We start from the raw sequence: 13,514 nt of genomic DNA on the forward strand, positions 1-13,514 counted from the left end.
GAGGAATCAAATGTGGAACTGATTTCATGTGAATGGTGTCTGAGAAAAATGATACTGAGAAGAAATCTATATTCATCTTCATAACCATTAAAAATTAATGTTTATGCTACATATGAATTATATTTCCATATTATTTTGTCAGTTCTTTCGCACTGAATGAAGAGTTACTGTAAAAACTTTTAGCATATTTTGTAGACAACGTTAATTTGCAGCAGTCTTCATTTAGCACTCATAGCCAAGAAGGAAATCCATTCCAATACTGTCAATGCTCTATTGTTCAGAAGGTATGGGGGGGAGCACTATTCTTTCTACAATCTCCAAAATGTTAACTTGAGGGAGTAAGTATGAATTTGTGAATGATTTCACCTATTAAAATCAGGCATACTAGAGATTTTTAAGTTTTTAATTTCCAGGAATCAGTCTCCTAGGGCTAAATATTGTCTGTTTCTATAAAATCCATGAAATCCTTTTAATTTGCTGGGTGAGTATGATAGAAGTAGTGGTAGGCTCTCATATCTACCCTTAGTATATGATCGATCTCAGCACCGCGTTATCAAAGGGTTTTATTTTTTTTCTGCATGGAAAACTTAAGTGCAGAATCGCTCACCAACAGTGTAGCTATCACAGTAGCTTTGGTAGACAGTGAGAGCTGCTCTAATACTTAATGCTCACACTGCCCAGATTGTCACCAGGCACACACATGTGATGTTTCTGTGAAAAATAACAAAATAGGTTGTAGACATTGATTTGACTTGAAGTAAGGTAGATTTGCACTGAGTGACATTTATCTCAAATTCTCTTACCAAAATGTTACTGGATTGTTTTTTCAAGATTGCTGCATTACATTATACTGAGGTTTGGAGTCTTGATCTTCATTGTTAAATCCATTATTCTGTTCATTCTTATTTGGTGTCATCTAATCCACAGAGATGACCTCAGAGTAGTGTCCTGCACATCTGCTTGAACTGCACGTGCATTTTGCATATTTAGAGAGTGAGAGGGTGTAGAAACCTTCTTGAGAATGGGCAAAAAAGCCATCCGTATGTGTAATTGTTTATAAATGTTACCACAGGTTTACAGTTCTCTGGCCATTTGCATGGAAGCCAGAGGCTGTGCCCACATTTGGACACTCAGTCAAAAGAAATTGTAGAAGTTTGTGTTCATCATAATCTGATTGGAAGTTTAGTAAAATGTACATTGTAGTTTTTAATTCTGTTTAATTCTAAAATGATCATAAAATGTTCTGTGGAATCAGATGGTCTTGAAGCCATTGCTAGTCACTTGTAGAGAGTTAGAAGGGTACAGTAGGAGTTAAAAATGCATCCAGACTTTCTATTTAAGTAGTGCTAATGAATGTGCTTCCATTGGCAACAGCATACAACAGTGTCTGCATTTTGAGCCATGTAATAAACAAGAATCTGTAGTACAGGTCCAGTATGTGTTTGAATTTGAGAACCTTTTCTGTGATATTGTCATCATCACTCAGATTATGCTTTGATTTTGTAAAGTTGAGTTATACAATGCACTTCATTTTACTGACTTCCTTCTGTTTGCAATTTTGAATTCTGTTGCTTTTTTTAATCTTTATGCTAATGTGAATGTTATTTCACATCCTGTCTACTTAATTTCAGCTTATAAGGAATTCTCAAAGCATTTGAAACGTAATGTGAATCATGGTCCTCACTGCATTCTGTCTTCAATTATATCTATATTCATATCTATTGCTTATCTATATTTTAAGACTGAGAAATGACAGTGGCAATTACATTTCCACTTGAAAATAATTCTTTCAAGTCTCTGCTAGACTGCAAGCCCATCAACTCTTCCTTTATTTTAATCTCTTCTTAAATAATTTTGCTTATAAACTTTTGTCAAGTTTCTACAGTAGCTAAGGCGTTCTTATGATAAAATTGAAGAGTTCTACAGCCATCTGCAGGAATTTATTGATACTGTGGCAGAATTATGTGGCACTGTTTACACTGGATTTGTTCCTCAGGTGAGAGAGAGATGTTGGTTGGAATATAATGGATATACAAGTATTGATTATTGCAGGTTCACCTAATTACAGTATAGAAATCAGGCTTCTTCAAAACATTATTCTGTTATAATAGCCTCTAGCATAGGATTTTCCAAATCAAGAGTAGAGATATTAAATAAATGTTGTTAAACAGAAAATGCACACTCTCCCATATCTGACTTTGTTAGTCATCAGTACTTCTATACATTTTTATTATGGAACATAAAACCATAATTTCCATTACTTACAAGTTATCTTAGCAATGTTGCAGTGTAGTAAGGTAAATGGTTTGACAGTAAATATACTGAATGTCAATGAAGTTAACTGCATTAATAACAGCCTTCATTGTTTCTTTCTGAAGAGACTATAGAGTAATTATTGGTTTAGTTGGTTTATGTGTTGTTTTTGTTTTTTAACTGGGGGGAGCATTGAGTTTGAGATTGTTGTTGTAGTTGTTCGTTGTTTATTTTAGGGGTTGTGGGGGTTTTGGTTTTTTTTTTTTGTTTGTTTTTTACTCCTGGAATGGTTGTGATTACAGTAGCATGTAATAAATCAGTGAGCTAAAAGTCATTTGGGGGAGTATCAACTAACCAGTTCATCATATTACCCTTCTCAGTGATTGGGCTAGTGAATTTTTAACTCCAGTAGCAGCAGAGGTGTGTGTTCAGTTGCTCTCAGTGTGGGTCATCATGTAAGCCATGCAGATGTAGGTTCCATCACACAATGGTTTTCATTGTTATTATTTCCACAGAGTTTTATAATTTTTTTTTCTGTTCCTGCTTTCTATAGTTTATATTCAGTTTTGAGCCTCTTATTTACCGTGTCTAATAAAGAGTCTAAATATAGCAACCAGGACTTTTTTTAATAAATAAATAAAAGTTGACAGTAGTTTATTCAGTGTTTTTGTTTAATATGTTGAGGCATGCCACAACAACAATTCCTGGCATGCTAGTGTAAGTTCACACCAGCCTGGCTTTTGCAGCCCTCTGATTTCCCCCTGCCACAACTTTGCCGCGGCTGTGACACTTGCAGGCCTGCTCTGCCGTGGTGCAGCTGATGCCCTGTCCATGTTCATATTTTTCTTATTGACAGTGAGTGTTCTTGCCAAACGCCAGGGACCATAGTCACATCTGTTTGTCTCCCAAGCTTGTCTGAGGCTGCTTGGGAACACTTTTTATCCAGAGGGCAGCTTTAACTAGGCCTAATACTCTGGAAAGCCTCTATTTGTAAATGCATACAATGAGGCGACAAGTTCCTGTTGTCTTTCCTTAAAAATTATTCCATTTGACACTGCTTGCTCTAGTCCCTGTCACCAGCTCGTCAAAAGCCAAGTTTTCAGGCAAGGTGGTCTTAACAAGTTTTATTTTTTCCCTAATAAAATGCCTAGCTTCCCTGCAGAGCACTATTTATAAATGATAGCTAGAAGCAAGCTAGGGATAAGTAGAGAGTAGTCAGGCAAATAGCTATCTTCCTTTCTGTAATCCTCACTCTTCTGATTTAATGCTAAGGAACATAATGCTGAACTTAGCCTGATTGAGGGTCAGAGTTCTCCCTACTTTCTAATACCCCCATTACGAGCATTTCAAAATGTAGTGTTCTGCTGAAGTACGATGCTTCATTTCATCTAACTGCTAGTTCAAGAACCGTGATGGTTCTTGTCCATTCCTCTTAAAACCCTTAGCTTTGTGTTTCGCTGCGATCTGAATGGCAGTGCATATCAGATGGTAAGACCTGGTGAAAGTGAACTCCACTTCCGTATTGAGAGCCAGTCTGAGACTTGATGTTAGTGGCCATAAAACCAGATTTGACAAAGCTTAATTGGGACTCTAGCATATTGCTATTTATTTGTGGCACACCGAATTTTCAACAGCAAAGAAATACCCACACTCACATTGGCTGGTGATCAGATTGTTGTGCCTTGCAAAGACAAATGATTCATTTATGCTGAAGGAAAGGGCTGCCTTTCAGATGTTCATTGATTTTAAATTAAAAAGTAACTGCTGTGTTCTACATGAAGGGTGACAACAATAACAAACTAGTCCTTACTTAGTGTTATTTGTTGCAACTCCATTCCTGTGCCTGGAGGAAAAGTGGGGAGACCCCAGTACCATAATCTTAGAGATCAATAATCTGGATATCTCAATGTAGTATAACAGATAATCAATTCTGGGTAAAATAACTCAAACACTGCTAGCTGTTACTGCTCTAGCTTGTGTCTTCAGGTTCAATTGCCTGACTTTATTAATTTTTATCTTTCATCCTGCTTGCATTCCTGGAGACTTTCTCCATTTTTCATTCTGAAAGTGCAGAGTTGCACACTGTTTGGTATATAAATTGCCACACAACTTATTCTACATGTTTAATATCAATGTTATATGCATCTCTTAAATATGTATTTTCCCATACTATGTTTAAGTATTCATTTTCTGTATTGTACAGTTGGTTATGTGTTACATTCCTTGATTTCTGTCTGAATTTGGACTGAAATATAGCACTATGTTAGTCCAGTGGTTCTACTGCAGTTTCTGGATGTTAAATAGGGTGGTATTTCAACTGAGAACTGCAGGGAAGAAAAAAACTGAAAATAAGAGAAAAACATGTTGAAATAGGGACTCATTAAGTGAAGCTGGAATACCTTTCTGCATGAAACTTATTTATTGGAGTATTTTACTACTTAACTAAGAAGGAAGTACTTCAATGCTTTTATTTTACTGTATCTTTTTTTTTTTCTTTTTTAGTATATAGAAGACTGTACATTGCTACTTTTTAAATCAATATATTCTTTTCACTCTTTGCATTATTGAAAAGATCTGAAGTCTCTCGACATAAATGGTCATTTGTTATTCATTAGGAGCTTAAAAAAAAAAATTATACATGCAGTAAAGGCTAGGTCACATATCCATGCTGAAACCAGATTCCCTGAGTGACAGAGTATTTCTGTGCTACAGTAGACTATCAGATGCAGTTCTCAGCTTGTATTTTTATCAGAATTTGCCATGGTACTGTGGTAAGAGGTTCACAGTTCTGAATAACATATTTGGAAGCATTAAAATTGTGGCATTTATAAATTATTCCATTTATCCCCTGTTTGGTTTCGTTTCTTTACAAAAAAAAAAAAAAAGCCAACTGTACGTTTCTTTCTACAGGGATTGCACATTACTTTAAGAAAAATATGTCCTTTAAGATTATATTGCAAAATTCATTATTTGGAAATTCCAAATTTACCCCTTCCTATGGTACCTCATTGCTAGGTAGGTGGCTTTAATGCAGTAAGTTTGGCTTGTCTACTGTCCTAAGCAGCTCTAACAGTTTACTAGTCTTAAGCTTATGATTGTTTAATGAGAGACTGGACATTGTGCTCTGTTGTATTGTTATCATACCATACCTTTGAATTAGTAAAGGGCAAATTGTTATGCTGCAAGATGATTTCATGTACCTTTGACGAGTTGGCTGTTCCATGTTTTCTCATTTGTTCTTCATCTTACTTTAAAAAGAAATTGACAATGGTTTTCCTGCAATAAATGTCGTTCTGACAGTTAGGCATTACTAGCCAATTGATATTGTACCGACAATATTGTGATTTCTTTAGATAATTAATCTTAGCTATTTTCCTGTCAGAAGCAACAGTGTTTTTGTTTTTTGTTTTATGTTGCACTAGAAAGATCACCGGTTTTGAAAATTAAAAAGCATCCCTTTTATATTATTCATTCCAAGAACAATTTATGGTGCTATGTTTAGATACTGAGCACTTGTCAACAAACATAATTATGCTTCGATATAAACAAGATTGGTGGCTTCACAGCGCAGCTTCATCTCGGTTGAATGTTTTGATATAGGTTCGGATTATACAAGCTTTGTGTTTGTGGCATTTTTCTTCTTTTGTTAATAGTTTTCTCCTATAATTACTTGCAGGCAAACCAGTGTGCATTTAGGATCATTGTGCATGGGAGACATCAAACGGAGAAGGAAAGCTGCTCCCCTGCCAGGACCCACAGGTAACCAATTTCAGTGGGACAGAACACAAAACACAAGATGTTAAATCTGTAAATATGAAGCAGTAGGTCAGTGACCCAGATAAATGGTGGGTAAATTCAGTAACTTACGTTGTAACTTCAGGGTTGTTTTTTTTAATCTTTTTTTGTTAGTAGAATTAAGAGGATATCTTTTTTTTTTTTCCAAACATTCTCAATTTCTAGATCTTTATAAGAGCATTTATTTAAAAAGACTATATTTTTTTCATATACTAAGAATCACAGACATTAAAGATTATGGCTCATACCTGCTCAGCATTAAAAGGTAGAAGACTTAAGTTGTCTTATTTTTCTGTGAGGAGTGCATATGAATATAGTAAATATCCTGCAAAGAACTGAAGAGTTGGTGATAAACTTTAAAATTAATGCTGTGGATTAAATAGGAAGCAATTTCCAAGCACAATTCTGAAAGATTTTTACAGATGCGAGGTCACAACCATTGTGTGCATTTTGCTGATGTCACTGCTGTGAAATGACTTTTTCAATACCTAGCAGTGATTTATAGGACACTTGTCAGTTTGTTTGTATTAATTATATTTGTGCATACTGGAAACAATAGATGTGTGTGTGTGCGTGTCAGCATAAGATGTTTTATGTATTGGTAATATGTAAATCTGGATTGTACATGGTAGTCATTTGTAATTACTATAGCAACATACATAACATAACACATATGATTTTTCATATGTATTCTAGATGTCTGTCTTTGGAGAAGGCTAATATTTGTATTCCAGCTGAATTCTCTGTTCTGAAATTTCATTGTTTTAAACCTCAGTGGCAGTAACAGACTAAGAATAATATTAAAAATGTTATTAAAGCACCTCAGTGGCAGTAGTATGGAAAAAGAGAATGTATGGGTCAGGTTTGAAGACTCTGAACATATGTGAAGTGAGAAAGAAAAATACTTAATGGTTGAAGAGAGAATAATATAATTATTTCTACAAGGTGATTTTCACTTGATAACTTTCAAGTACTAAAGGATGTCATTTTGTACTAAGAGGGTATGAAATATCATGAAATTCATTTTATTGTTCATTTTACCTTGGGCTTTCAGTGTTCAGTATTTTATTTTACAATCTGGTTCCTCTGCGCAACTTTGCAAAGCCAATATTTTGATACTAAAGCAAATGTATTATATTCAACATTGTGTATCTCTATATTTACAGTTTTAGAGATTCTGAATTCCCAGGACTTTCTTTTATTTGATGGATAACAGAATAATGATGAGTAAATGTATCATATGGGATACCTTTTAAGTAATTTGAGGAGTTATTTCCTTTTTTAAATTCAAGGTAATCTTCTCAATTTTGTTACAGAAGGAGGGAGGATATTTTTCTGTGCTCTCAAGTTTTTTTTTCTGCATTTTGTAAATTTGTAAATTTTTAAGTAACTTTGTAAATTATGTGTTGTAAGTTTTTAAGCAACTTTGGTAAACTTTACATACACATAGATAATATATAACGTTTTATAAATTTGTACTATTTTCTTCACTGCATATCTTCCTTACAACTAAGTTATAGTTCATCTGTTATGAGGCTTGATAACATATGTAAATATTTTAAACCATTTTATGAAAGGTGTATGGTATCCTTTAAGAATGAAAATACACCTGGAAACCTGAATTAAAGTGGTCATTTTTGATATTGTATTATTTTCCGTTCAGTTGTTTCAGATAAGATATAGGAACAGAAGGACTAAATTTTATGCAAAAGAGTTAGTGAATAAATATTTTCTTGAAAGAAAAATATATGTGTATACGTACTTGAACGGAATTTGGAAGATAGAAGAAGCATTCTGCTAATAACCTTCCTTATTTAACAGTGAAATCTGAAAGGGTGACTGTAAATGAGTGATTAACTGCAAATATTTTCCGGAGACACGTGTGCTGCAATGTTTTTGCCTAATAGAAGTTGGTCCTTTGAAAAAAACAAAGGTACATACGTTGCTCTGAAAGTAATGCCTCTTATTTATTTTCATAGAAACTGCAACATATACAAAGAGCATAATAACACTATTTGGTAGTGTTTTGTAGCTGAAAATTTGCTCTGATTTTCAACGTAGTCACCACTCACCACCTTGCTGTGCTCACATCCATTTTTTGGTCTCCATAAACATTCATCAAACATCAATGAATGTCATTGGGTGCCATTTTTTTTCCATGTAGAAGAATTCAGTGACACCCCTTTGCTTGATATACACTTCCATGTCAGATGGCATTCTGTCAGACTGTCCCTCTGCTTCCATCTGTCATATGGCAACAGCCTTTAATGGAATACTGGCAGGAAGGTTCCACCTCTGCTTCCATACCACCAACATCTATCTCTAATATTGTGGGCCAGCATAGTAAAGTAGGAGGCATTACTTCTGGAGCAGCCCTTGTAGATCAGACAGTTCCATAGACTTTGCTTCTTAAAGTATACTACTTAAACTGAACATTCTAGTATGCTATGAGCAAAAAGTGGAAATAAACTATTGAATTTAATAGCATCAGAAACAGCATGACCTGCTTAAGCTTATAGTCTCTGGAAACATCCTAAAAATCATCTGTGTTTTTCAAAAAAAATTACAGTGATAAAGAAATTGCTGTAGTGCTATGCACGGCCTTGGAAACGATCATTTAAATGTTTAGATTCAGTAATAGTGGAATGACTGGTGATACCAGTGAAGTACTGAAATATGTTCTCTGTTTTGAGTCTCGCAAGAGTAGCACCTGCTCTTTTCAGACATCTTAAAAGCTACAGACTTCTGTAGCAAGCAGTGTTATTGGTTAAACGTTTATTAATTGTGACAAGAACACCCAATTTATTTCAGTACTCCAGCTTATTTATTGCTCCTTCACCTTTGTATTTTGTATTGAAAAAATAAAATGAATATTGATAGAGTTAGGTATTGATTTCTAAATTTATAACCTGTTCTCAGCCTGGAGTCAAAGTCACATACCAATAGGTTTGTGTATATTAGTAACAAAGGATGTAGATTTACTTGTACAGCAATGAGAAACTATTGAAGCAAGAAAGTTTGAGCAACACAGTGCATTATATAGTTTGAAAAATGTCATTTGTAAAGGTAAAGAAAAGCTGTGTTGAAAAGCAATGAAGAAAGCAGGAAATAATATTAGGTATGGATTGTTAAAACCTGGCAGTACTGAGGTGGTGAAGTCCTAATCTGTCTTTTTTTTTTTTTTTCTAAAATAAATTTTCTGGATTTTGGATGCTTGATATAGCCCCATCTGTGTATTAACTGAGCTTAGGCAGGTAATTGGTTTATCAACTGAAAAAAAAGATGGAAAAAAAAAGTGTTTACTTTCTACAATTGCTTGTAAGAATCAAGTGTTGTACATTAGAAATATCTGTTTTTGCACACCTCCTTTTGTGAAATCAATATTATTTCAGTAATTCAGAAGTAAAATTTGGGGCCAGGTCATTTTTAATGACTTTATGCCCTCTTTGACTACTTGAGCAGTAGAGCTATTTCAGATGACACACTGACGTATTTCACTGCAGCAATACAATGTCCTCAAGTTTGTATAAAAGCTCTTTGGCAAGCCAATATATCATCTTGGAAATAACCCTACCAAAACTGGGTTCTGGTACCAATGAAAATAATAACAAAACAAAGAACAACAAAAAATGTACAGAAGAGAAAGGATATTCTCTATGAAGTGTTATTTATAGTTGAAATGTGTACATTGGAAATGCTTCCAGTAAACAACTCAGATTACCGATTTAAAGTCTCATATCAAACTAGTAGATGCTACAGAATTTCAGATGCCATGATATATTCACTCCAGTTTCTCTCCTAGTGACTCTGTCACCTTCTGTAAAGATTTTATTTTTTCAATCAGCTATTTTTTTCTTTCTTTTGTTTGTCTTTATATGAGATGCTTCTAAACCTTGCTTACTGAAAGAAATTGTTTTTTTGTTGTGCAAATTCTGCTTGACATCTGAAGGATGTTAAGAACTTAATTTAAAGAGTGTAGAAAATTGGATCCAGAATAATAAAAATGTTAAGTTTTATTTGTATGCATAGTAAATAACCATTTATTTATATTTGAAAATGTTCTTTTATATCTGGTGTTTATTATTGTGCTTTATAGTGTGGATTTGCAAAATCTAAGTTTAAAAAGAAAGCTATCTTGTAGTTGAAATACAAAGAATTTACGTATTAAATATGTTATTGTGCATTTTATAGACAACTTAATATTGATAATTTTTATGAAAAGCAAACTTCAGATGTTTTGTCTTTATATGGAGTGTTGCATGCTGTGCTATAGACTGATACAGACTGAAATGACAAAGTTAAGATTCTCATTTAAAAAAAAAAAAAAGCTTTTCAATGAAAAATATGACATTCTTAATTACAGCAGAAACACTGAGCACTCCTATAATGCCATCATGACTCACTTTAACAAGGTAATCAAAAGGGTACATGTTTTCATTCCTTTTTAAAAATTGCCAACAGAACAGCTAAGCAAACTATTTTGCTGATGCTTAATATGTCAGTGATTAAAAATCAGACCTGAATATCTGCAGTACCAAAATGATGATTTGAAAAAGATTGTGATTACACCGTGATAACAGAGGTTTCTGAGGGTGAGTTTGTGGTGAAGGTCAAGTTACTGAAATAGTTGCAAAGACAGGGAAGGCTTTTGCTGAGTTGAATGAGCTGTCAGTAGATTTCCAAAACTCTAGACAAACTATTTTATGCCTACTTTCTTCTTAGCTTGATTCATGGCTTTTCCACCTACTAACTGTACGACTCTATCAACAGAAGTCTCTTTTCATAGAGCAGTCATAACACTGCCATGTTGTGAATACTCTCTCTTATCACAGTACAGATTCTTATCATCTTTTATGGGTTACAAAGCCTATCTACCTGAGCATCCAGCCTATGGAGATATATATATATATAAAGATATATATATATATATATATAATATATATTTTAATGTAATTTATTTCTGCAGAGATGGAATTTTAGAGGCTTTTTTCATTTTTTTCACTAAGTCAGTTAAAAAGTGAAAGATCTGAGTGTACCATGTATTAGAAACAACACTAAGTACTGTAAAGAAACACTTCCTCGCAGAGGAGCCACCTTCATTTTAAATGCTTTTGGGGGGGATTTTTTGGGGAGAGAGGAGGATTTTTTTTTAATTTTGTTTTGATTTTTGCTTGATTTTCTGTCAACCACTCAGATGCATTGATAGTTTGAGTTCCTGATCTTGGAGAATATGGGCCTGGCAAAGAGCAAAGTCATGACTCTGAACTTCATGAGAGCTGACATCCATCTTAGAAATTAGTGGGTAGGATCTCCTGGGATACTGGCCATAGGGATATAGGAATGGAACAGAGCTGCAGCACTTCATGGATGCTTTTCTGAGAGCAAGAAGAGCTTGCAGGAAAGGCAGAAATCCAGCATGGCTAAGCAAGGACCTGATGCTCAAATTGAGAGAAAATAAGAAAATGTACAAGCACTGGAAACAGGGAAGCTTGGCCTGGAAAGTATACAGAGGGCAGCCATTTGGTCATGCAGAGATTGGATCAGGAAAGCCAAAGCACAGATGGAACTGAACTTGCATCATAAATTGTTCTTGGAATGATTAACTTAAATGTGAAAAAATAACAAGAAGGGGTTCTGCAGGTCCGAAGAGATAAGCAAAAGAGAGGGTACCCTCTCTGATAAATGAGAAGGGAGAACTGGCTTCAAAAGGCATGGAGAAGGCTGAGATTCTCAAGTTATTTGCCTTCACTGGCAATTGGGCTTCCCATACCTCTCACAACCCTGAACCTCTAGATGAGGCTGGGGGAACAATATCCCTCCCACTGTAAGAGTGGAGCAAGTCAGAGACCACCTCATGAGACTGTAAAAGTTTGCAGGGCGACAACGTGCATCTCAGGGTCCTGAAGAAACTGCCTGATGTGGTTGCCAAGCCATGTTCCATCATATTTGAAAAGTTGTAACTGTCAGGCAAAGTCCCTGGTGACCATTAAAAGTGACCAAAAAGATCTGGAGAGACTTGAAAAGTGGGCTCATGTGAACCTAATGAGGTTCAGCAAAACCAAGTGCAAGGTGTTGCACTTGGGTTGAGGCAATTCCTGGCATGTACACAGACTCAAAGAAAAACTCATTGAGAGCAGCCCTGCAAAGAATGAATTAGGGTCCTGGTGGACAAGAAGCTGGATGTGACCCAACAGCGTACACTTGCAGCCTAGGATGCCAACAGTATCCTGGGCTGCATCAAAAGAGAGATGGCAATGGGGAAAGGGAGGTGATTGTCCTCTACTTTGCTCACATGAGGCCCCATCTGGAGTACTGCATCCAGGCCTGGGGCTCCCAAAACAAAATCAGTGCAGAGCTATTGAAGTGGGTTCAGAGGAGGGCCATGAAGAGAAGAGCTGAGGAAATTTTGATTTTTTTTTTGATTGTCAACCTATAGCTTGACATTATCACTGCTAAGGTCACATCTGATAATTGCATTCTGATGTCTTCATTACCAACACAAGGATTGCAGTTGGCTTGTATAAGTGACATGATTGCATTTTAAAGAGAAAAAGTGCTGCTGGTTGTGGTTATTTTTATATCTTTCAAATGGAAACAAATAGTTCCATGTCTTCCCAGGCCTTCATTTTATTAGAAAGCTCTCCAAAACAAGAATCATCTAAGTCCTCTTATCATCTCTGTATTCTAGCCAGAAGTCTGCAACTATGTATAACATATAACATGCATACATAACGTATATAACATTTAACACATGTTATATGTTCCAGTTTTTGTTCTTGGTGTTTATTATTGTATACTTGTTAGTAAAGTAGCCTCTAGCAGCAGTGTAGATATGGGCCCTGAAAAATAGGCAAATGTTTATTTAACCCATAGTAAAATTTATATATGTGTGTGGATGTATTTGACTAGTTTCAATAAATTAATCTTCATCTTTAAATTTAATGTGACAGAAGATAATACTCTAACCACATAGGTACAGCATCAGTGATAGAAGTAATTATTACCCATTACCAATGGTATCCTGGTATTCCATCCAAATTTGGTTTAAGGTTATTCGAAGCATAGAGGCATAGTCCTAATATCCATTTAATCCTCAGTCCTTCTGCTGAAATTAATAATAGAGCTGTCCATTTGGAGAACATTTTTGTGGTTTAAGTTCTTTCTCAGCAGGACTCAGTGCAAGGTTACAATTATTTTCATACAAGTCAGAGAATACTTATCAGAAGAGGGCAGTTTTGGCAAGAGTTGAGGGTGTTGTGCAAAACTTTAGAATTCTCCCTGGTAGAAACACTTCTGAAATACAGTCCAGTGACTGTCAGCATAGATAGGGAAAAAGCTGGCCTCATTTGGACCCCAGTGAAAATACAAATATGAAAATACAAATATCAAGAGATTCCCCCCTACCAAGGAATAAGCAGAATTCTACTAATTCTGGCTTTTTCCAAGCAAAGATAGTAGAGATTGAA

The 13,514-nt window shown here is 35.1% G+C and overlaps 1 protein-coding gene across 3 annotated transcripts in view; it reads left to right on the forward strand.

Moving 5' to 3' along the window:
• Window positions 1–13,514, forward strand: part of GPATCH2 (G-patch domain containing 2) — a 106,338-nt gene that overhangs the window by 83,117 nt on the left and 9,707 nt on the right. For all 3 annotated transcript variants that reach the window (XM_090135025.1, XM_031595860.2, XM_090135024.1), the window contains exon 9: window positions 5,930–6,012. In XM_090135025.1, the coding sequence (XP_089991151.1) occupies window positions 5,930–6,012 (83 nt within the window). The remainder of the gene's footprint in view (window positions 1–5,929; window positions 6,013–13,514) is intronic.

The sequence above is a fragment of the Phasianus colchicus genome, chromosome 2 (assembly GCF_987193195.1).
Source record: "Phasianus colchicus chromosome 2, bPhaCol1.hap1.1, whole genome shotgun sequence".
Classification (NCBI taxonomy): Eukaryota; Metazoa; Chordata; class Aves; order Galliformes; family Phasianidae; genus Phasianus; species Phasianus colchicus.